The sequence below is a fragment of the Sceloporus undulatus genome, unplaced genomic scaffold (assembly GCF_019175285.1).
Source record: "Sceloporus undulatus isolate JIND9_A2432 ecotype Alabama unplaced genomic scaffold, SceUnd_v1.1 scaffold_15, whole genome shotgun sequence".
NCBI classification, from domain to species: domain Eukaryota; kingdom Metazoa; phylum Chordata; class Lepidosauria; order Squamata; family Phrynosomatidae; genus Sceloporus; species Sceloporus undulatus.
The window spans coordinates 1989483-2015327 of record NW_024802937.1 but is presented as its reverse complement, the minus strand read 5'-3'; the positions used below and the strand labels follow the sequence as shown (position 1 = coordinate 2015327).

The 25845-nt window shown below is 40.0% G+C and overlaps 1 protein-coding gene across 5 annotated transcripts in view; it reads right to left on the bottom strand.

Annotated features, from left to right (window-relative positions):
- Window positions 1–6042: 6042 nt before the first annotated feature.
- LOC121917319 (disks large-associated protein 1-like) overlaps window positions 6043–25845 on the bottom strand; it is a 412347-nt gene continuing 392544 nt past the window's right edge. For 4 of the 5 annotated variants that reach the window (XM_042443195.1, XM_042443196.1, XM_042443198.1 and 1 more), the window contains 3 exons: window positions 19879–19970; window positions 15696–15848; window positions 7461–9718 (listed from right to left, as the gene is read on the bottom strand). In XM_042443195.1, coding sequence (XP_042299129.1) covers window positions 9509–9718; window positions 15696–15848; window positions 19879–19970 — 455 coding nt within the window. In that variant the 3' untranslated portion in view covers window positions 7461–9508. Of the gene's footprint in view, window positions 6118–7460; window positions 9719–15695; window positions 15849–19878; window positions 19971–25845 lie in introns of those variants that run through there. The other variant, XM_042443197.1, reaches the window with a different exon arrangement.

Sequence of the window (25845 nt, the reverse complement as noted above, 5' to 3'; positions counted from 1 at the left end):
CCATAGCCTGCTCCCCAAATTTGAATTCAGCCTCTGCTGAATTTGTTGCTATTACAACCAACTAAACAAACCAGAAATTGTTTGTTTAGCATGTCATCCCAATCTTGGGAGCCTGGCTTGTTGCATCTTTTATAATCCAGGGTTGTGATTCAAAATTTGTTCTTGGCTTACAGATCCTCAATCAAGCCAGGATACTGGCTTGATATTTTGATTGCTTTGATAAAATAACCATTTTGGTTTTGTTTAAGTGCTTGCACTGGATGGCAGCAACAACTATTTGGCAGCAGCTGTTTGGGAGGAATTGTTTGCTTGTTTTTAGAGGGGAGATAACCATCAACAGACATTTCTGACATTAATACATACATTCAAGAATGAAGTTCATGAGGAGGTTAACAAAAAGAGTTCTCCCACTAAATATATGCCTATGAAGGTATGAATTCTTATACTGTAGTTAAGACTGTAGCCAGGAAACTTGCCCTGGTATATTTTTAAAACACACTTGTACAGTTTATTGGAAGAAAGAAGGGGGGTACAGAATGGGTAAGGTTATGGAGAAGGCTGGGATGTTAAAAGATTTCCGTTTTCTGAAAAAGCATGTGGGAGTACCCGACTTACTCTAATTTCAAGCTTGATCACATGAGCTGTTGTCCCACAGCAGGGGATCAGACATATCAAGCCTGTCCCAAAGATGATCCTAGAATACATTTTGTTCCTTTACTTTAATAGAAGTGAATTATAGACTCCCCAAGAAAATATTCAGATGCAGTCTTTTACCACCTGAAGAGCTTACATAAGGAAGGCCAGATACAGCAGGTGTGTGGGGCAGTTTTCTTTTCCCCTAATGTGCCAGAGGCTGGTACCATATTTGTACCCAATGGCTACACTTTTCTTTCTTGGAAACTTAGAACTACAAAATTATAGAGTTGGAAGGGACCACAAGAGCCATCCAGTCCTTCTGCCTGCCATTCAGAAATACACAATCAAAGCACAGATGGCCATCTAGTTTTAAAACCTCCATAGAAGGAGATTCCACCATACTCCAAAGGAATGTGTTCTACTGTCAAACAGCTCTTACGGTCAGAAGCTCTTTCTGATGTTTAGGTGGAATCTCTCTTCCTGTAGTGTGAATCCACTGCTTCATGTCCTAATCTCCAGAGCAGCAGAAAACAAGCTTGCTCCATTCTCAATATGACATCCTTTCAAATATTTAAACATGGCTATCATGTCACCCCTGTACCTTCTCTTCTACAGGCTAAGGATAAGCAGCTCTCTAAGCTGCTACTCATAGAGCATGGTTTCAAGATTTTGGCTCAGACCAGCAGTTTATACCTCACAGATCAGTACTGGACCACGGACCATTACTTTGAGTAGCACTGCTTTAGGGCTTTTTATCCTAATGTAAGTGAGAACATCCTAATGTAAGTGATGATATTCATCTACAGTGTGCAGAGGGGCAGTGGTGGTTTACAGTAAATCCAAGTGATCTTGGCCTCACTTGTCATTGTAGCAGCTACAACACCTTTCTCTGCCAGCTAGTAAAGTTGTGTGCTAGGACTGAGCAGTTGTGGTTGTGATACCACAGGATATGGGCTGCTAATAATCTTAGTCATTTGTTAATCACATTCTACAATACTGTAACATGTCCTATGATGTATTTATTTCTATTTTCATGTGTTTTTTCAGCAGTGAATGTGTGATTTCCAGGAATTTGAAGGCATGTGATTAGCTAATTTTAAAACATCGCTCTAAGACAAAATATTTATTTTTTCTGTTTTTTTCTTGGGTGTGTGTGGAATGTTGCTTTATATTAGGTATTATTTTAATTGTTTTTGATTTTTGTGTATTTTATTCATAAGTTCCCTTGAGTTTTCCCCCCCTTAGGAAAAGGCATCCAAGAAAAAGGAGAAAGAAGAAGAGCTAGAGATACGAACATCTAACTAAAATAATAGATGACAAAAATTAATTACACTTTTGCAGAGAAAGAACATTTACATCAGATTCATTGCCTTGAATAACTCATTTTCATCACAAAAGTTTTTGGCACTAAGTTTTAATATTCTGTACTGTTGCTTTATCAGGTGTAAAACAAGTTAAGAATCAGATTTATTAGTTAAGACTGCATTGCGTAAGGATTACTTTGGAGTAAGAGGCTTAAGTCTATGCATTCCTTATGTTATCCTATTTATTCCACTAGCTTAAAATAGCGGAGCTGTAGTGAACTAGTGATGAATCTGTTTTAAACATTTGAATATTTTGATGTTTCACAATATATTGTATTACTCTGGGTTTCTTTGCAGTCTGCCATCCTGAAAGTCAGCATATAATGCTGGCAAATAGTGTAGACTATATATTAAAAACTGACAAAAGGAATTTGCATATTTAGAAGGGAGAAAAATTACATTCTTCTGGAATGTAAGCAAAAAAGTATTCATCTTAATCTTGACAAGTGCAAGCGGGTAATACAAGGTGAATGAAAAATCTGCTGACTGTTGTCTTTTGGGAATTGAGTGTCAGAAACCCATTTTCTCACCAAACTGGAATGCTGTAGATTGGTTTATTCGGCATTAATTTGTTTCATATTTATATTTTATTATTTGCTCAAATATTTATACATTTCAGCTGGCATCCTATTTAGTATTAACAATATTGTAAGATTGACTTATGACCTCATGAATTTTGCAATTCACATTTACAGTTATGGCACCAATGCAATGACTGCACATCCCCCCCCCCAACCCACTTTAGAAGCCAGGCAGCTGCACCAACTGAGGAGTTCTGAGATGCTGGTGAGTGGGGCAATGAAGGAAGATATGTCCAGCCCCTGCCACCAATAACCTGTCATGTGTGAGTCTCTGCTGCTGCTGGTTGCATTGTGGCTTACTGGTGGGAGGGAAAGAGCTGGACACATCATCTTGTAAAATGAAACTAATAGTTATCATTAGAACCTCAGAAAGCAAATCAATTCCAAATCTAATCTAATCTAATCTAATCTAACTATCTAATAATATAAATACAAGCTGCAGGAAACACCTAAAACCAGACAAGTGGGAGACAGTCTCACCTATTTAGATGGAGATTTTCATAGTTTGGGTGCTGGCACAAGGAAGGTTCTCACTATCCTAACTTCTCTGGGCGATGGGACATACAACAAGGTCTCTGAACACATAACAGCTGCAGTTGGGTTCATGTAGGAGCAGACTGTTTATAACTTTAGGGTAAGAGCCAGCACTTTGAATTGGGACTAGAAGCAAATTGGAAGCCAGTACAATTAATTTAAGAATAAGGGAATATGCTCCATAAAAAGCATACCAGAAAGAAATCTGATTGCAGCATTTTGGATCAGCTGTAGTTTCAGAACACAAAGGGCCATATTTGAAATAAGTAAATAAATTAAATAACTAAAACAAAGGAGAAATGGAATTTGTAAGTGGCTCTTTTTCTGAGGCTGACACTGTGAAATGAGGCAATGGTAGTTGAAACGAGCATCAGTGAATGAAACAAAGAGAGTAGAGGGGATCCTGCTGAAGGTTTGTAATGACCTAGCTTGCTTTATGAGTTCAACTAGCTTCTAGTGCTTGGCTGTGTGACAAATAGCATAACATTTCCCCCAGAAGTTATTCATTTCAGAATGCTAAATTCAATTTTACACATTCATGGCATTCAGTAGACCTGGTATCCAAAGCGAGCTGCTTGGATTAACAAATTAAAGAACTTCTGCTGGGGTAATCCTTAATTATAGTAGAAACCCTATTATATGCCTTGAACCACTTTACAAGAACAAATGTCTTTGGTGTGTTCCTGATTTGGAGGACTACTTCTGATTGTTTCTTGCACATGTTTATACAGTGGATCCTTGTTATACGCTGGGGTTTGGTTCCAAGATCCCCCGTGTATAACAAAATCCGTGTATGCTCAAGTCCCATTAAGTATAATGACATAGCAAAATGGTGTCCCTAATAAAAAATGGAACATCAAGGTAAATTTATACTTTTTTGGAACATTTTCAAACCGTGTATGCTTAAATCCGTGTATAAAAAATCAGTGTATAAGAAGGGCCGACTGTATTTTGTTGTCCTTCATCCGTATCTCAAGCCGCTCTGGATATCTTTAGTTGGGGATGGAGATGGCGTGAATATCTAGGTGGCTTTCTACTGCTGCTAGTGCCATGGGGTGGATGAATAGCAGGTGAAACCAAGCAATCTTTTGCCAATGGCAATATGGCAATGCTAATGGCACCATTAATGCATGTGCTCCAGTGACATCTCAGGAAATAGTCTAGCAGGTGATTTCAAACTGAATGGAGCAAACACTTATCTATTACCATTTAAGGTTTAACTTTTTAGAGGTTTTTTTTTTTCCTTCAGCAGAACCATAAAGTGGCTAGATTCCAACAGGTAACTATGTCAGTCTATTTTGTCATGAAGGAATCCAGTAGTACCTTTGAGACTAACTAGTTTATGCTAGCATAAGCTTGCATGGATTTCAGTCCAGGTTCTCAAAATTGTGTGTTAGAAAAAACAAATTAGGTTTATCAAAGGTGCTACCTTTATGTTTTTTATAAATTGCCTGGAATTCCCTTCCAAGGAAGCATGAAAATGACATTTCTTTTTTGGTAAATTAGTAACAAAATACATAAGCCTTCATCCATCATCCTGGAGTTGCAAAGTGATTTAAGAATGTTAACACTGTCTCCAAAACAATCCTATGATTTTTCTCCCTGTTGTAATGACTGGGGAACTGAGAGTAATGGTGAAACTAATGCAATAATATATTGGTAAATATATCTCCTTAGTTTTTTTCAAAGGCCAGTGCTATTGCAGTGGGGCTTGATTTGGAATGGGCCCCTGGTAAAAGGGGAGGGTGTGTTCTTTTTCACATCTGCTATTTTCCTGCAGCCTAAATTTAGTCCAACAGAGGTGCTGTTCACCTGCCACAGCAAAACTGGCCTATGTTCACTTCCCTCCCCCAATTGAGCCTGAGAATGATAAGGAGTGTGTGTGTGTGTGTGTGTTTGTGGGGAATCCATGACAGTGCTTGTGGAAGACTGCCAGGTTGAGGGAAAAAACACCTGTGTGTAAGTGGGTACAGTGGGGTACTGCTTAACCGTTCCTCTTCCATCCACACAAATTCCAGCCTTGATGCATATGGTAAGAAAGATATGGGTATGAGGTTGCATGGGTATTGCCTTTGGACAATTATTATTATTATTATTATTAATATTATTAATATTAATATTATTGTTGTTGTTATTTGTATTCCGTTCTTTTCCCAGAACTGGGACTCAGAGCGGCTCAACAGTATTAAAAGAAGAATACAAATGTGAATTTTCTATGCTCATCGTGTATTTTGTTGTCATCAACACCAAAGAAAGTTTGAAACAAGTTTCTAAGAAATAAGGTCTCAAAATCTACAAAGATAGCATACCTGAGCTGCTATATTGCCCATGGATTTACAGTAAACTCAGTAGGATAGATCACATGAAGCCCATTTGTTGTACATGTTTTTGCAGTCAGCCTGAAAATGTATATTAGAAACTGCCTGGGAGGAACAACATCCCTGTATGTAGCCCAGTTAGAAGTATTTATGTTATTTGCAAAGAAGGAATGAGAATTTGTATTGAATAGCCACAGCTCTTACAAGCAGTGCATTGTTTATTTTATTAATTTGCTCTTTTTTACATTATGGGAAACATTAATCTATTTACATTTGTTTTGTCCACACACCAGATAGGTAGACAATCCTATGAAAACCCAATTCTTAATGCCATACCATGCTCTCCACCTGTCCATCTAGAGGCTTTGCAAGTTGTACCAGTTTTGCCAATTAAAACACACTGATTATCATGACTGGAAGTGCAGGTAGAATGTGAGTATGTCAGTGACTTACATTCCAGTTCAAATATGCATTATAAATTAGAAGACAAACAAACAATAAATTCACAAAATGTAAAGTTTAAATTAAAGTGATAGTGCACACCAGAACCTTGAGGGAACACTCAATAAATAAACTGAAATATATTACAAATAACTTATTACTATTTACCTTTTCAATATTAAAACGTTTAATCCATTTCTTCATCTGTCATTACAAAAAGTTTAAGAGTATTTATGGAAACATCTGCAAAAAAATATAATAAATACTTTAAAACTTTTGGTTTAGGAGGCCAAAACCCTATTTTCATATCCCACCACCCAACAACCCCCAGTAGTTTTGAACTTTTAAAAAGCTGATAACAACAATTTTTGATAGATTTGGGCTTTTTAAAAACTACATACAAATTCAGTTAAAAAAGTAAAGGTGCAATCCAGGCAAAGCCAGCACTGTTTATGTTCCATTAATTCCAGCTGGAGAAATTTGAGCATGTTCTTAAGTCTCCCACTGAAATTGATGGGGCTTAAAATGCTTACATTTGGCTGGATTGTGCTTTAAATATATCTTCTTTTTAATCTTCTGTTCTTGTTGCTTGTTTATGGTGCTCTGTAATAAATCAAGAGGTCAATGGCAAGAAAAGGTCAGTTTCTAACAGGGACAACAAATAGATAGTCAGGATGGAGCTACTCCTGGCCACTGCATTACTGTAATATCTCAAACCAGACATTATCCTCATGTTGTGTTCACAGCCTGGACACCTTTTTTTTTTGCTGAAAAACTAGGTAGAGGTTATTTTGTTCATAAGAAACCATATGAAAGATAGGTATCATGCTACCAGAGTTTTTTTTTAACATTTCATACCAAAATCATGATATATAAATGTAACTATCCTAGAATACATAATTCAGGCCCTGATCTTCTATTTACCCAAGGGTAAATACAAACAAAAAATAACAGGATTTACTAGTAAATAATTGTAGAACGGCTTGTGATATGTGAAACTGTACAACTTGTGGCATCATCTTAGTACAGTTATTTTCAAGCCACTTATTCATGGGCCTTCAAATAAACAGAAAAACACCTAAGAAAACTGTCTTTTGTTTGGCTACTATTCTGTACATCTTCATACAGAGAGTCCTTAAACCTTTCAAAGACATAGCATGGCCATATATTTTAAAGGTGACAATTTAAAAATTATGTGGACTGCAAACAATGTGTGATCCTTGATTGTAAATACAATTCTTTTCTGAGAAGTGTTCTAAAAAATAAAATAAAAAAGACTCTAATAAATAAAATACAGCTGAAATCCTTGCAAGTCAGACTTTCTGTGTTCACTTCATGTGTTAGTTTACACTGGATTTTTCATCATATAATCTAAAAGTTTCTAAAATATTAAATTATTAGCCCTTTACTTGTAAAACACAGCAGTGACAGTTTTGTGCCCTGTTATAAACATATAGCTTGGATATATTAATGGCTCTGAGAGGTAGCAATTTTTCTAGTGATTTTATAGATTGTTAAAAATCTTTTTCTTGCCAGTACCTGTTACCTCTCCCAAATTCTGGAATAAAACTAAAGGTATCACCTGACTATGATGCTATATTATGTGATACTTCCTGGCATGATCAGAATATGTATATATTATTTTTAAAAGGCCAGCTTTTTTATATTTTTGAGATGTAAGCCACATAGTTATGCTATCCATGCAGGTAAGGGGTCAACAGCTGGAATGTTTTGAATGTTTTAACAGTAAGGGCACAAAAAAACCAACTCTGGTAAAATACAGAGCACAGATTATCCAGTCTCGGTCAGTATACCTTTTTACCGCAATGACTCTTGCTTACAGAATAAAAATCTCTTGGTCTAGTGAAAATTGAATGCCACTATCTACCATGTTCAACATGGGTGACTATATATGTGGGGGCAATGATGCTCCACAGAACAAATGGGCCAAGATTCTTAACATGGCACATGAGAGAGCATTAATGAAAGCAGCCCATGCAGCCCAGATCCTTACTCTACTGCCTTTAGTCAACAGAAAACTTCACAAATGATTTTGTGAACAGAACACAGATGAAACCTTGCAACTGAACGAACCACAAAGGCACAATTTGCTAGTCCTCTATTGCCTGTTAGGCAGAGTTCACATTGTATCTGGTTTTACTATGCATATACTGGCAGGATACTGGATGCCATCTTGAAACAACAACAACAACAACAATCCTGTGGCATTTGGAAGATGACCATGTTCTGTGCATGATGACATAATGAGCTAATCTTCCCATCAGTTATTTTTCAAGGATATTGCTTGCTAGTCTTGATTCCTAAGAGGCTAGAAATATGTATGGACTATAGTCTTTAAAAACAGTTCTGGAAAGAAAGACTTGCTCATCACCAGCTGATGTTCCACAGAAGTTCCTTGATTCTGCAAAAGTAAGTCTTTTCTGTTTTAAAGAAGAGACCAAAGGTGATGTTGTGAAGTATTTGATGTAACCTATATGACTGGTAGCAACCAAACACATATTTCATTTCTAATATTTCAGCAACAAATGTTTCTGTGTAGATGTGCAAAACCTTAAAGCCTTTACAAGACTGGGGCACCAATGAAAACTCAGTCTATTCTTCTCCTCCCTCACCTTTTAAAACTGGTGTAATCCATAAATTACAGTAGAAATTGACAATATGGTACAGGCTTAAAAATTATTCGAAGCTGGACAAAAATATTCCTTTAATCTACCCTTCAGTTGTCTTTCCATTTTATCATTAATTTTCCTTGTTATTGCCATTTAAAAAAAATAGATCATTTCCTTGGAAGATCAATATTACAATCTTCTGCTGAAAAGACTCTAAAGTGAGCAAGGAAATAAAAATGAGGCAGTTTGTGCAGCTGCAGGTCTGTCTTCATGGGACCATTTACATTTTCAGTTGCAAGACTCACTTAAGCTTTTACCACAGCATGCCTATTTCCCCATGTCCTTTCAAATTGTCAGGTGAGAAAATGTATAATTTCTGCAGATTAAAACAATGTGTGCCATCCTTTAAAAAAAACAACAACAGTAGTCATATAAAGACAGGATTCTGAGCCGGGGCTCCTTTCACCATTAAAAAGGAAGACAACAGACTCCTAAAGGTTCACCCTGCAATACTGGATTTCTAAAATACTGTTATGATTGAATATTGCTGTACACTAGATAACAGACTAACTTGAAGGACCAATAATGAATTCATTAGTGCACGTACTCTACAGGTGTGTGTGTGTGTGAGAGAGAGAGTGTGTGTATGCATGTTGCAGTGAGTGTGCATATGTGTGACAGATAGTGATTGAGAGAGAGAGATTGTACATGTGTGTGTCTGTGGGATTCTTTACATGAGTCCAGGTGGCAGCTATCAGTACATGTGACAAAGCGTTAGGTTGACGTGGGTAAACCTTTAGAAAGCGAGGGGTGTTACAGCGAAAATCTCTTGAAGGATTGACAACTACGCCACAGAAGTGTTACTTCATTGGGAGAAAAGAGAGAGAGAGATAAAGGGAGGAAGGGAATACAAATACTTATTGGTGTCTCTGAGCATGGACCTGGAAGGGCAGATTATACAAGAGATTTTTCTTGCCATTAAGAGTCCTCCTGGCCGGATCCCTTCATAGCCTGGTCTGAGCTTCGGGGATGTAAATCTCAATGCTTTCCGCGCTTTCAGTGGCTGAGTTCTGACGAACAGATGCAGCTCGTTTGGCAGCCATCAGCCGTTTCCGGGCCTCCTGACGCTGTGAGCTCTCCAAAGAGCGTTCCCGTATGAGTGGCACCTGACCTTTCGATGGCTTCTTTGGCACTGGAGGAGGGGCCCTTCTCTCCTGATCAAAGCAGAAGGTTAATGACATTATACAGCTTCTCAGGGGAAAAATAAAACAAAAATGGGGATGGGGAAGGGGGAAAAAACAATCAGACTAGGACAAGTCAGTAATTAGAACACGCGTGCAGGTTTTTTGTTTTTTAACCTAAAATTTTGTTAGTTCTTATCTTTTTTTCTTTTTCATTGAAACTTTTTTTTTTTGCATTCAAAAAGTCAAAGAAAGGAGACAACAGCAACGGACCACCACCATAATCTTAAGGCAAAGAAAAAGATGGCAGTGCTAATTTTCCATAGATACGGTGCATCAGCTACAAGCCTGGTGCTGAAAAGGGCCAAAGTTCCCACCATTCAACACAATATGTAGCTTCCTCTGGGAAACTTCTCTTCCTGGTACCATGGGTTATAAATGAGAGAACCGTAAACAAAACCAAGGACCACTACTTAATACAGTGTAATAAACCTAAGATATTAGACAATCTCCATGCAATTAAGACAACCCACCACCCAACAGTTTATGAAAGTTTTGGGATTTCTTAATAAAATCAACTCAGTATATTAGAATAATGTGTAATAGGTATGAAAGACACAAATAATGAGAGGTTCTCCCCTCCTTATATACAATATACATACACAACACTAAATGGGCTTACAACACCAAGGACTTAACAGATATATTTAACACAGTCATATGAATTAGCAGCCTGATGTTAGGTATCACAACAAGATTTTTATAAACATATGAAAAAAAAGAGCATGTTGTTAGTGGTGTCTGGCCCTGGTAACATGATACACTCTTTGGATACTGCTATAAAAGTGCTTCTCAAAGTATAGCATTGTGCTAAATTAGCACCAGAAGTTAACAATTTGATTACAAACTCAAAAGCTGGTGTGGGTTACTTAAATATTAATCTTAGAACATACATTAATCATCACTTTGGCATCCAAAGATAGCACAGTTAACAAGAAGAAGAGGTATATATACACATGCTATATATACATACATATATATACATACATATATATACAGATAAAAAAAATCTTCAGAGAAAAATGTATGTTACATCTACACTTGCAGGACTCTACAATACAGAGTGCAGCCGCTTGCTTTTTTAACTGCATGGCCTTCCATCTTGATCATGCTATCTCAAAGAAGGGATTTTTCATTACATTACACTACAGTTTCATTATAACTTATTTGTTTCATTATAAATTATAACTTTCTCATCATTGATCAAAACAGATTTAATTGTTTGAATGGTAAGATCATTTTAACTTAAATGAATTTGTTCAAAACATTACATTTCTTCGGCATGCAAAAACTGATCTATGCTCTTACCCAAACTTTGTATGAAGGATAACAAGCACAAATACAAAAAACAAGTTCACAAATATTATCTGTCTCTCTTTGAAGTAAAGAAAAAGAACATTAATTTAAGATCCTAAGCAGTAACCTTCTAACATCTCGGTAAATGTGCACCACAGAAACTTTATTCTTCCATTACAGATTGCAGAAACAGCCTTTAAAAATATTTCCTCATATTAATGAGTGGGACAACTTATCATTAAACTAGCATTTTCTTATTATGGGCAAAAAGGTGTTTTTGAAGTGTTTTTACATCATTTAGATATGCAATAAGGTATCTCTACACCAAATAAAATTGCTTGGTGTTGTAACATTACTGCTTGTATGCAGTTCAAATATGTTTTAAGAGTAGTAGAGCTGATCATTTGTCTGAATCTTAGTTTAGGAAAAACAACTTTAAAAGCAGGTGCACCATTCCCCCCCCCCCCCAAATATTATCTCAACCAGGAAGTTTCTCATTTTTCTCTATTGAGCATTTACTGGGGATTAGTTTTGTGACTTGTCTTTAAAATGTAATATATTTAGATGTTTATATATGGGATCAGCTTCATTATTTATTTTTTTAAAATGCAGCATATTGATTGTCAACTACAGAAGAGATCAAAGTTCCTTTCTGTGGTATAACAAACAGACTGTCTTGTTTAATTATGCATATATCTAATCATGCTTATTCTTTATCCCTTCCTTCTCCTTCTCTCTATGGACTTTTACAGACAGGCAAGATACTACGAGTCAACCCTATGGTATCCTGCCCATGGTTTTGACACAGTTCCATCCCTGGGCCAGCATGCCTCCATGCCCCCTTTTATCTGCCACTACAGTCACATTCTCTGTGCAGGTTCCTGCCACAGTCTGTAAGGGGGCAAATGGGGCACATGGCTTCACCATGTGGCCAGGCAACCCTTTCCACCATCACAGGCCTGAAACTAACACCTGCATAGGGAACATGGCCATGGTGGGAGGTATAGGGGTGTGGGGCTGTGCAGTCTGCTGGCTGTTGTGGCAGAGCTTCCAGGAGACTTTGCCACAGCGGAGGTTTTTAGACTGCATTAAGAGCCTTTTGGGCTGGGGTTGATCTAGACCCGTGATGGTGAACCTATGGCACGCATGCCGGAAGTGGCACTCTGGGCCGATTCGCTGGGCACGGGGCCTTGGAGAAGGAGAAACAGGCACATGCGTGCCCGCTCCTCCTGCTCCCTGCCAGCAAGAAAATGGTGCTGGGCAAAAGGAGCCAGTCCTGGGCTCCTTTGCGGCCCTTCCCTTCTCAGAGCTCCCTCCGGAGAGAGAGCTCCGGGGAAGGAAGGGCCGTGGAGCAGCCCAGGACAGCGGCATGCCACGTTATGGGCTCCTTCGTGGCCCTTCCCTTCTTGGAGCTCCCTCCGGAGAGAGAACTCCGGGGAAGAAAGGGTTGTGGAGCAGCCCAGGACGGCGGTGTGCCGTATCTTGGGCTCCTTCGTGGCCCTTCCCTTCTCGGAGTTCCTTCTGGAGAGAGAGATCTGGGGCTGGAAGGGCCGTGGAGGAGGCCAGAACGGCAGCGTGCATCTGGCAGAGGAAAGGCCTGTGGGGCAGTCCAGGATGGTGGCGTGCCAGGTCCTGGACTCCCTCCTGGGATTTTGCTGGTCCTGAGGTGTCTCCCCGGGACCCTTAGAGGCCGGCAACACTGGAGGACAGCGCACCATCCTCCGAGGCCTGTTTGCTGGGCTCTAATGGCTCCAAAGGGACCCTCAGAGGCCGCCAAACCCCGGAGGAAGGAGCACAACGGCTCCCGCCACTGGGTGCCGTCCTCCTAGGACTGTTTGCCGCCCTCAGACAGCCCCTAAGGGACCCTCAGAGGCCGGCAAACCCCGGAGGACAGAGCACAATGGCTCCCACCACTGGGCGCCAACCTCTGACGACTGTTTGCTGGCCTCTGATGGCCCCAAAGGAACCCTCCAGAGGCTGGCAAACCCGCGCTGTCCTCCAAGGGCCATGTGCTGGTCTCCGAGAGTCCCAAAGGGATCCTCAGAGGCCAGCAAATGCTGGGGGGAGGAGCCAGATGCTCCCTCCCTCTGAAAAGGGGAACAGAATCTCCACCCCCTGGGGGTAGAAGCCCCGCCCCTGGCACACAAACTTGAAAAAGTTCGCCATCACTGATCTAGACCGCTGTATGGGCATCCAAAGTGGCCAATCCCAGCCCAGGCCTACTGACCAGTATCATCTGAACAGGATGACACCAGGTCAGGGGGAACATGGATCTTTTGGTCCATCTGTTCAGGCCCTATGTCTGATGAAACAGACAAATATTTTGAAATTAATGAAGCTATAGGGCAAAATCCTAATTCATTATGGAAAAAATGACATCTTGATGAAAATTATTTCTAGTAGTTGTTTTATAATGTTACTAAATTGTATAAATTTTATCATAATTACTACATTGCATATATCGTTTGACTCTGTCTCTCTTTTTATGTATGTGTGTTTGTCTGTAAGAGGCCAGAAGACTGCATCAGCCTTGTTTTAAAGTGGAGAAATAAATGTTGTAAATACAGAGAAAACAAAGGGCTGAAACAGATGGCCCTAAAGCCGTGGCTTGATGCCACCCCTTTGATTGCTGGATCGGGGCTGTGGCAACCACACACTGCAGCCCTGGTCCGGCTTTTTGCTAGTGTAAAAAGGAGCTGCAGAAACCTGCTCATTTTTGGTTTTCCACCATTGACATGGCTTTGCGGCACTCCTGCAGCATACGGAGTATAAACATCATGCCACCAGAGTGCCGCACAGCCGGCCACCATGTGGTCAGGGGGGCAGCTTCATGGCAGCTGCCTGCTGGCTTGGGGGTATGCTTTGCCACCGCAAAGGGGCCGTCCATTTCGCCCCTAAGTAAAAGAATTAAAAATTAATTGTCATCTCTCTTTCTTTCTATTTAGAGTGTGAAACTGAACCTGTGCTTTTCATTATGAAAAGCCAAAGGTAACTTCCCAATTATGAATTGTTCTATTCTCTTCATTCACTTTTGGAAATAAAATTTTCACTTACTGATTGGAGCTAGAATTGCCATTCTGTCAATGGAAGTCTTTTTCCTTTGCTACTACCTAGTAAAGGCTTCCTGCTGGAGGCGTAGTTGTTAAGGAATCAATTTACATCCTCCTCACCCAAGATGTATCTTGCATAGTTTCTCATGATGTTTCACAGGATACCCTATCCCTCCAGACCAACCTTTTAGGCAGCACAGGGGGCTTCTGGGGGAAGGAGGAACAGCAAAGTGGCCTCCACCCACCTGCTTCTTCTAGTATGATCAGAATTCCACCAGATGTTTCTCAAGAGCCCATCAGACTAAAAAAGCTTGGGCTTCCATATCAATGTTATTGATAAGCTAACATTATTAAGAGTAGGTAGGCAGGAGAATATTAAATGTTTCACTTAAATATCACATTATTTTACACCTTACTTTGAGAGAAAGTATTTTAGAGAAATTTTTCAACCTCCTCTTCTCATTTTGGGCTCTTGATAAATACAGATATGTTTTCAGATTTTTCCTTTGCCCTTTGCATTTCAGTACTTATACTCTTCACTTCTTTTGGGTTGTACAAACATTTCTGATCATTTTAATGAACTTAGTTTGCACCTATCCTGCTTGGTGCTAATGGAAACTTGATGGGATGGGTCCCAGCTTTTAGGTGGTTATGATACCTCTGATACAAACAATGCATGGAAAGAATGGATTTGCTGTGTTTGACCAATATCTGCTTCTGACACAAATGCTGAAAACAAACAAACAAACGAACAAACAACAAAGCAATGTGCCAATGTTTTTAGTTAAAAAGCCCAGCTTACTCTAGGACAGTGGTTCTCAAACTTTGATCCAGATGTTGAGACTTCAAACTCCCTGAGTTCTTGACCACTGGCCATACTGGCTGAGACTTCTGGAAGCTGAAGTCTAAAACATCGAGGTCCAATGACTGTGGAAGCACTGCTCTAGAAAATATGGCAGAGCCTTGGTTTACCATCCTATTTAAGGCTTCAAGGCTAGGTAGGCTGTTTTACATGAAATAAGTGAGGTGAACCCATTATGATATTTCCCTCAACGTAAAACGTATTCAAACAATGACATGAAAGGTTTACCATGTAATTTTTATGATGTTTTGGTTTGAGAATAGCCATAATCGAATGGGAATGTGGAATGGTTCTCAAGTCAGTGATGATTACACTACTCCCCTAGTTTACTTGTTTAGACATTTCAAAGTGCATTAGTAAACAGAACTCTTAGGTTAGGCAGTACTATGAATACTGTCTATATTATTTATTTAAAGTGTAAGAATCAATATAAGAGGCAATTTCTTCCAGCAGTTGATTATCTAATATGATTTTCCATTGAGTATAAAAAGACAAATGAGCACATTCCCGTTATTCCATTCACAGAAACAATTTTGCCTTTGAAATATGCCTGAAACATATTACAGATAATATCCCAGGTGATTATTAAGTAAACATTTTTTTTCTTTTTACAATGAAATTAATCTGATAATGAGCTCCACTTCATGTTTTTAACTTCAGTGCTGTATGCAGAGGCCTATTTAATCTGTCCAGTATTTGTGCAGGGTTTTAAATGAAGCATACAAAATCGACAATGTTCTACCTTCTTGTCATGTGGATCCATCTGTTTCCAATTATTGGCCTTTAACTGATGAAGTTCATCAAATTTCATACTAATATTTTCTATGGACAACTGGAGCATATCCCAAAACCCTGCTAAATCCTGGGAGGCTGGTCTTGGATGTGCATTGGGATTCTGTACAACAGAAAAGAAGAAATGCATGAAGAAATGTCCTTTAAAAAAAAAAACTTGAAAACTTAAGCTCTCACATGTTGTTTAACTTCATCTAATCACTGTGGAGGTATTATCTAGCTCATCTAGATGACTGGTTTATCATACCAATTTAAGCATGAACATCCGTTCACAGAGATTAAAACAGGCCTAGATGCAACAGGATGCTAGTGGAGCAAAAAACACAGAGTAGTTGTGCTGGATTTAACCATTGTACAATCAGTAGTGAGAAAGACTGCATACCCATGCTATACCTTAAGCACCCAGTTGTACAATGGGGAAGACTCCCTCCCTTGCGCTAACTACAGAAATGCGCTTTTACTATGAAAATTGACACCACTGGATCCAGGCCCATACAAACACAAATGGTTAGGATTTTAGCGGACTGTGGACATATTTTACCAAGGAAGGGTTGCATGCCTTCTCATCTTGAAAGGGACTTCTATAGTAGTGGAGGTTATAGCTGAAGCAGAATAGTCATAGCAGTTATTGTTGTGTCATTAGCTGGTGTGATGAATATAATATGCTGTTTCTAGTTCTTTTGTAATTTATATGTCATATATCTATATGCAGCATATAAATTACTTAAATATATATCTATTAAAATATATACTCCTTAAGTAATTAGGCATTGGCCTATGGTATCTATGCTGAAACAAAGTATTAGTCACTACTTTGTGATCAGTTCTAAGAAACACAAGCACAGAGAAACAAAAGGTTTCCGTTGCACCATGGGCATGTTCTGCTGATAGCAATGGAAATAGATTTGCAGAGATAGCATGTTGATCTATGCTTTGTCCGTTGCAAGTTGCACATTATGCATTATGTGTTGTAGTTGTGTATCCTATCATTTACACTGTGGCTGCACATTTGGTTGTTCATCTTATATTTTGCTTTGCAGTTTTGCAGTGTGTATTGTGCACTGCACAATGGCACCTAGTCATTGACATGTGTCGTGCAATGTTGTGCAATGCTCATGTAGCATATTTCCATAAGCAAGCATTACACTAAGGGGATGTTGGACTGAGCCTATTATTGGTAACTTAAAAGGCAAAAGAAAGATAAGGAATTTCTCTTCCCCATCATGATTATTGGGAGAGGGGGGCCTATGGCTGAGTAGTACGAAGGATGAGTAAGCTGTAATACTGTTAGCGACATATGCTGGCTTAAGCCCCTGCTATGCCAGCATGTATACTTTTTCAGCCATTTTAGGAGTGTCTAGATAACTTCTTGCACAATGAGTCACCAATGCACAATGTAGCTTTATGGTACATGGCATGCTCATGGCCAATTAGTGATATGCAGGAATCTCAGGCACCATCTGGGTGCAGTTATGTGGCTTGGGAAAAGAAATAGCAAAACATAGGTGTACTACAGTGATGTGGAGAATATTTCACTGCCATGTGATTGAACTGTGAAATATTGCTTAACTCCAACAGGTATCAGGTCACAGCATGGCTTCTATAAAGAGCAGTAAAGTTCTTGTCTAGCATTCCACTTGGTGTGAGCTGATAATGTTTTCTGCATCAGCAGCATTACAGCTGGAGTGTTCAGGCGAAGGCAGGGCCTCTCCTCTCCTATGTCGTATCTGGAAATATTCAGCAGCTTGGTCTGCTGCACACAATATTACTTCTGCAACCAAGGACATGCAGCTAGGGCAGAAGCCTAGAAGAAATGTGAGTTGCTGAACTTTTTGAAATATGATAGAGAAGTGTCCCACTTCTAGACTCTGAGTGAATCTCCACTTGCACATGTTACACATGTAATTTATATTAGCTTAAGAAGCACATTAAGTTTGAAGCCCTATGCACAAGTACCTAGGAGGAAATATTTCTACATAGACTAACACAGGATTGCATTGCAAATTGGCTAACAATGGCCACTCCAGGCAGCAGCGAGATGCAAATGGCCAGAGGCAGCTGGTGGCTCCCATGTAAGTGGAATGGTGAGTGTACTCTGGGTTTTAGTCCAGGCTTTAAAGGAACTGAGCTTATCTTAGGGATAGGGTTCAGTACCTTAGAAGTCTTCTTTAATGTTCAGACTAAAAGCAGGAACAGCTTCATTGCCCCACTCATGTGGAAGCCACTAGCCACCATTGGGAATGGTCCTATGATTAGCATGAATGTGTTTGGCAGCAATGTACCACATGCAGGGAGTCATTGTGCCTGGTGTAGAGGTGACATGATAGAGGAGGAAATGGGTATGGCTAGCCTTCACTAGACTTTACTCTGTTCAGTTTTCTCCAATGGGTCTTGTTGTCCACTAAGTCTAATTCTAGCATAAACTACTTTTTCTTTTTCAGTATTGCTGCAATGTACATGCAACCTCAGTAGTATACCAAGCATTATACAGTGCGCCCTTTTTTAACGTGGGGGATCCGTTCCGGACATCCCTCCAGCATAAAAAAATGCATATGCTCAAGCCCCATTGAAAATAATGGGGCTTGTGCATGGTGTGGTGTGCAGCGGCGCGCACATGCGTGCCATTACTCTTAATGGAACGCATCGCCCCTTGTGCTCTGCGCACTCCCGCAGGCACCCTGGTGGCTTTCAGCATATGCTGAAAGCTGCATAAGGTGTGTCTGGTTATGATGCGGGAGCACTGTATGTAAATTTAGCTTTCATCCTAGCCCTCAATCAAATTATAAATGAATTTCTATTGTACAATGGGCCCTTGGTAACCTCCGGGGTTTGGTTCTAGGACCCTCCAGTGGTTACCAAAATATGCGGGTGCTCAAGTCCCATTAAATACAATAGCATAGTATAATTTTCTTATTTAAAATTGCAAAATCAAGGTTTGCTTTCTGGATTTTTTTTTTTTTTAATATTTGCAAGCCATGGATGGTTGAATCTGTGGATACAGAATCCATGGATATGGAGGGCTGACTGTATGCTATTATATGTTAAAATAATTGTACAGAAATGCTGCGAGACAAGAAAAAGGCGAGTTTTATTTCACTTATGAAATATGACTGTATAAGAGCAAGGCTGATAAAAAATATCTGCTGCGTCTTTCATAAACTAAGTATATTTATAGGCTTCATTGCCGCAGAAAAGCATGACTATAGTATGAAAGAGCCAAATAATACAAGTATTAATTATCACTAACTGAATGAAAAATACTGAGGAAAAATCTGCTTACTTTTAGGTATCCGTCAATGTTTTAGCTATATTAACAGTAATGGCTAGCATGAGCCAGTGTGGTGTAGTGGTTTGTACATTGGAGACCAGGGTTCGAATCCTTGCTTGGCCATGGAAACCCAGTAGGTAACCTAGGGCAAGTAACACTCTCTCAGCCCCACAGGAAGGCAAAGGCAACCCCCCAAACAAATCTTGTCAAGAAACCCCCCATGCTAGGTTCATCTTAGCCATAAGTCGGAAACAACTTGAAGGCACATAACAACAACAACGTCTAATATCTGTAGTGCAGTTACAGATTTGTAACCTACAGTTACAGATTTGTAACTGCTCTGTATTCGGTAACATCACACAGTCACAAGCATGGCACTATTGTCTTGGTTGTAAATGTACCCCCAATCCCACCATAACAGCCAGTAGCTACATTGAACAAAGGAGGTCTGTTTATCTGCCAGTCAGGACACAGGGTGAAAGACATTTCCAACCTCCTACTAGTTGAAGAGGTTGTGATAATCAGAACAGAAACTCATTGCAATTTCTTGTTGCAGCCTTGCTTGCTGGAAGGAGAAAGCTGGAAATACCATCACAAACAGACCTCCTTTGCTTGATGTGGCTGCTGGCTGTTAAGGTAGGCTGGGGATGGGATTGGGGTGGGCTGGAGATGTTACTTAGTTACACATTCATAACTAAGTAGCCAATGTAGGATATCAGGAATGTTTTAAAAAAATATTTTAAAATACATGTGAAAAAACATTATTCATTTTTTGCAATCAGATTATATACAAATGCTAGCAAGGCCTTGGCACTGAGTTAAAATCTAAATATAGTTGTAAAATTGTGTCTACAGTGTCACATACCAGATTTTCTTCACACAGTTCTCTGAACTGGTAAAATTTCTGAGCCATGAGAAGTTGTGCGCTGCCAACTGCAGTTCGAATTTTACCTAGAACTTAAAAAGAAAGAACGAAACATATCAAATACCTGCTAGTCATGACCATGAGACAAGTGTCCAAACAAGTGCAGGAGATTGTTTTACTATTACAAAGATACTTGGGAGCTTAATACTATCACCAAATGCACAGAAACCATTTTAAAACTGAATGCAGATTCCCATGAATGAAAGTGTCCACAGTACTCATCTCCTAAATGTACTAATGTGGTATGTAGTAAAAAACAATAGTTGAAAAGCTCACTTCAATTCCCATTTGGGCAGCTTCAATGTATTCCTCCCTTCCCCATCACATTTTGATCTTCACTAACTGGTATTAATGGTAACTGCCACTCATATTGCTTGGATGCCCATAGGTTTTAAGAGATCTGTTTGGCTTGGCATTTTCTGAACATATAGGCTTCTCTAAACCCGTGTATTGTACAATGCCAAGCAAAACAGGTATATGAAGCTTATGAGAGATCAGGCATAGCTGTGAAACTAGTGAATATGTAGTGTATACAGTTGTTTGGATCCTTTGTTACTTTTCCATTTTTATAAGGCAGAAGAGAATCCCTAACAACTTTCCTTCAATTACAGCCCACTTCCTCTCATTGTGTATCATCCCCAAATATGTCCCATCTCTGGATCAGATTGTAGGGGGCCACAGAGGTAGGGGGAATGCCCTTTTCAAATATGGACTCTGTTCTGTTCATGAAATAAAAATTAGGATTCAAGACGGTGTGCTTTCCTACATGTCTCCAAATACATATTAGAGGAAGACATACCCTGTTGGTACATGTTTTCATGGCCTTTCAGATGTAAGAATTACTGTCCCTGGCTAGAAAATGTTTCACATGCTCCAATTCTAAAATATTGTTAAAAGGTTAAAAAGAGAAACAAAATGTGAGAGGAATCATGGAGGTATCCATATTCAGGGCTGACAGGCAATAAATTACTGGGATGCCTAAGGGTAATGAGCAAGATGACACTATATGTGTGTGTATGTGTGCGCATGCATACACACACATACACAACACAGAGAGAAGCAAACAGACAGATTGGATAGTTGGGCCAAAACCAACAAAATGAATTTCAAGAGGGATAAATGTAAGGCAGAAAAATTAAATGCACAAATATAGGATGGGTGATACCTGGATTGAAAACGGTACAGGTGAAAAGGATCTAGAGGTCTTAGTAGACCATGAGCTAAACGTGAGTTACCAGTGCGATGCTACAGCTGAAAAGCCAATGCAATTTTGGGCTGCATTAAGAGGAACAAAGTGTCTGGACCAAGAGAAGTAGTAGTGCCACTCTATTCTGATTTAATCTGATCTCACCTGCTACTGTGTCTAGTTCTGGGCATCATAGCTGGATATTGACAAACTGGAATATTTCCAGAGAAGGGTGACTATGGCCTCATCCACACTGCAGAAATAATCAAGGTTCACATCACTTTAACTGCCATGGCTCAATGCTATGGAATTCTGGGATGACCAAAGGTCTGGAAACTAAGCCTTATGAGGAATGACTTAGGGAGATGTGTATGTTTAGCTTAGAGAAGAGAACACTGAGAGGTGGTGAAATGGTTGTCTTTAAATACCAAAAGAGATTCCACGTAGAAGAGGAAGCAAGCTTGTTTTCAGTGGCTCCAGAGATTAGGACACGAACCAATGAGTTCAATTTATTACAGAAGAGAAAACATCAGGGAAGAACATTTTTTTTACTATAAGAGCTGTTCAACAGTGGAATGAACTGCCTTGGAGGATGTCTGTCTCTGGAGGTCTTAAACAGGTTGGATGGGGATATTTCAGGAGTGCTGTAGCTGTGTATTCCTGCATGGCCCTTGTGGACCCTTACAACCCTAAGATTCTATGATTTTATGTTTGAGGCTTATTTTACCAAGAGAGGTGAAACCTGTACTATTCATCCAGTACCCAGCACCAGGTGTTTGTGAAGTGAAATATGGCACTGAAGTCAGGTACTGGAAATATGGAAAAGCCTGGTTTTCTCTCCCCTGCCCTTGCCATCAGAATAATAATGAACTCAGTATGCACAAGAGAAAGATCAGTTGCACCCATAAGCTATTAAAATGACACTACAATACAATCATAAACCCCAAATTAAAAAATCTATTATTTTGCACTGCATGTAGCCAAAGTAAGCTGCTGGAAGTCACTCAGTCTAAGCAAACAGCAAAACATGAGGCTCAATCCTATTATACAGGAGTGGATTCAATGGGACTTACATTTGAATAGACATCTATAAGATTTAGGTGTAAATGTGTGATGCATGAGCAAGGAGGTATAGTTTTATAGTTTTTCTTTAGAAAGATACAGTAAATTTGGAGAAGTTAATCTTTTGCACTACAGATCCATAAATACCCCGGCCAGAACAACTACATTTCCAAGCCTATCTAAAAGAGACTAGCTCTTTCTATTTCTCCATGGCTTTGAGCATCAGAACAGAAGAAACAACTGTGAACTGGAATCTGAAGTGGAATATATCCACCAAGCTGCACAGGGAATTCTACACACAACCGCCATCCTGCCATTATTGTTTGCAAGGGTTGCGTGTCTAATTCCCTACACACTGTGCTGAAAATGTACCCCTTGGTGTGTCTAGTCCTTTATTCAACCTAATGTGCAAACCACTCAACTGAAAAGAGCCTTCAATAGTGGGGAGGAGTTACTCAGAGAGCTTTCATGTGGTTCCCATTGTTATGAAAACTCTTCCCACTGCATCTACTTCAGAACAGCTGCCTCAGCTGGAGCTGGGCCATTTGACACTTCACAAGGCATCTTAAGCACTGAAAAGCTGGGGGAATAGGATAGAGCTGGCCTTTCAGCTCTGCCTCAGGAGAGAATTGTGTACAAAACCGAAATTGCTTCTGTGCTTGGACTAGTTACTTATTGTTTGTTGGTGCAGTGTTGGCCTTACTTCAATGAACAATAATAACTGAATAAGCTTGATATTTGAAAACCATAGGAGTTTGGATAGGGGATGGGGAATAAAGCAAAATAATGCCTTGATCTTCCAACTGTTAAGTGATTGGTTTAAGATAACTTCCCATCTGATTGAAATACCTCCCCTTCCAACTATGTTCCTGCAAGGAACATAGGAAGCTGCCTTGCAATGAGTCAAATGATGGGTTGACCTAGCTGAGCACTGGTTTTCTGGAGCATGAGGCAAACTTGGGTTTCATAAATCCCACCAGAAGAGGCAATGGGCTGAGCCTGGAACCTGATGCAGAAAAAGGATGTACCCTTTCACTGAATTACCATTGGAGATTACAGCTGTCATCATCTTACTTCTTTATTTATAAAATGTCAAGCAACTGAGTTTTCAACTCATTTTAGACCTTTGTGAAATGGGTAGCAGAACCAGACCTGGTGCAAGGCATTTTACTGACTCAGATGAAGGTTTTAAAAAAGTCTCTTCAGTACATCCATCTTAAAAGTCAGAAAAGGTCCATGCAAATGCTATTAAAAGACTAACTATTGGACCACTAAGTTAAAAAACAAAACAAATTAATACAAAACTTTTACAGGAAACAACTATAAACTCATAAAGAAACAAACAAACTTTTGATTTCATTAACCCTCTTGCAATGAAATCCCATACATATTTGGATGTAAACTCACCTGTGGTCAATGGGATTTATTCCCAAATAAATGTGCACATGATGACAAAGTTAGTCAGGTGGATTGTTAAGAAAAACACAGACAAAAGGGGATGTGGGTGAAAAACTGATGTTACTAGGCATGACGGATGGCTCTTATTTGCATTTGGGAATATGACTACTCTCCCTTTGACAGTGCAAAGGCGGTACTATACTACTGTTGCATTTGAATTTATTCAAAGCCTGTAATGGAGAAAAAAATTGCAACAATCACAGGTGTTTTTATTTTTAGAGTCTGGTTTTCTTTAATCACTCTCAGTTTCAAAGATACTTTAAATGGGGTGCTTCTCAAACTATCTCAAGTGGCAGACTGGCATTTCCACCATCACCCCTTAAATCAATCCATCATATATTATGGTAGTAGACCAGCATCACTATTACGTCTAGCCAGGAACCAAGTAGCATTTAGGGGGTATATTATTATTATATTTAATTTCTTAGCTATATTTGCTATGGATTAGCAGCTGCTGGCTTGCAGAGTAGCATTTTTTAAAGAACGTTATGCATGGGGGTTGAAGTAAGCATAAAGCAAGCCTGGAGGAGGCTTTGGACTGGATCGAGAACAAGCAGACACCCATAAGAATAACAGTTATGTATTATAGTTATTCATAGTTGTCTGGAGGAATCTTTTAGGAATCATTATCTATCCTGTGGAAGAAAAAAAGCAGATACTTATTGCAAACACAAATGCTGCAATGGAAGCTCAGAGTTATATATTGTTTAAATAGACAGAAAACCAAAGTTAATTTCTGAAAAGTGGTATAATCCTGACTTTAATAGGTAGAAAAGTAGAACATAGGCGGGTTACAGATTGCCATTAAAGTACGTGCAGAGTGCGTACTAGGGTTAGGAAGGGGCGGTGCTTCCGCACCCCCTAACCTTAGTACATGCTCCGCGTGCACAAAATGGCGGTGGCCGTTCCACACGGCCGCCACCATGATGGCGTCACAAACGCGCTGCCTCCAAACGAGGTGGCGGGACGTGACACCATCGCTCTGCACAAGGGTGCTTAACGCGCCCTTTCCGCAGAGCAGGAAGGAGCTCTGAAACGGAGCTCCTTCCTGGTTTGTGTCGCTGGGTGCAGCCTTCAGACAACTGTGCCCAGCAACGCAAGGGAGAAAGGGGCCAAGCGGCCCCTTTCTCCTCCTCCCCGCCGCCGCGGGGTGTCCTTGGGGCTTGAAGCCCAAGGACACCCCTTTCCAGGCTGCGGGGAAGCGGCCCGGAAAGCAGCGTATCGGGGCCTCAGCGGCTGCCGTTCTGGCTGCTGAGGCCCTGATACACCGGGGAAAGGCGCGCGTACAGGCCGCCCCAAAGGGGCAGTCTGTAACGCACCATAGTAAAGTTTAATTTTTGCTGTTTATCCTTGCTGCTACTTTCACCAGCTGGTCTAGGCCACCTTTCCTGCCTGACAAGCAACTGGAAGAACTTGGAGCCATTTAGCACTGCAACTTCCTGCATCACCCAGACAACATTATTAGTAGCCATGCTGGGCTGGGGATTCTGGGAATAGTAGCCATCCAAAGTAAAATTTCCAAGCTCTGGCTATTTGGTCAAACTGCCTTGTGAGAAAGAGAGATCAATGGGTAGTATGTCATCTGGGCTTCGCCAAATCTTTCTTGCTACAGTGGGAATGATAAGATACCAATAGGTCACAGAAAGGTCCTAGAAGGTTAATGGCTTATATTGGACATTCAACAACTTCTAGGTGCATTATGGCTACTTACAGGAATGCTCTGTGCAAACGGATCTTGTAGCACCTTTGAGACTAATTGAAAGAAAGAAGCTGGTAGCATGAGCTTTCCTAGACTTGAGCCTACTTTCTCACATGCAGGGGGAATGCTTGAACTCTAAACCTGAAAGCAGGAACTATCTTTGTAAGCTGCTCTGGGAGCCTTTTTCAGTTGAAGATTGGGATAAAAATGCTCTACGTAAATAATAAAAAAATAATCTGTGGCAGACCAATTTGCAACTTATAAAAAGACCACGATGAGCCAGAAATATCTTAGTTGTTTTTTCTTAAAAGTTCCTTTTGCTAAAGCCACATATTGGCGGGATACCAAACCGCACGGCTCCTGCGCGGAGCAAAAAAGAAGCTCCATTTCAGAGCTTCTTTTTGCGGCGCCTTTATGACGTTGCGAGGCGCCGCTGGCGCATTCATGACGTCATAGGTGCCGCGACACATCTGAACGCTATGCGTCCAGTACGTAAACATGG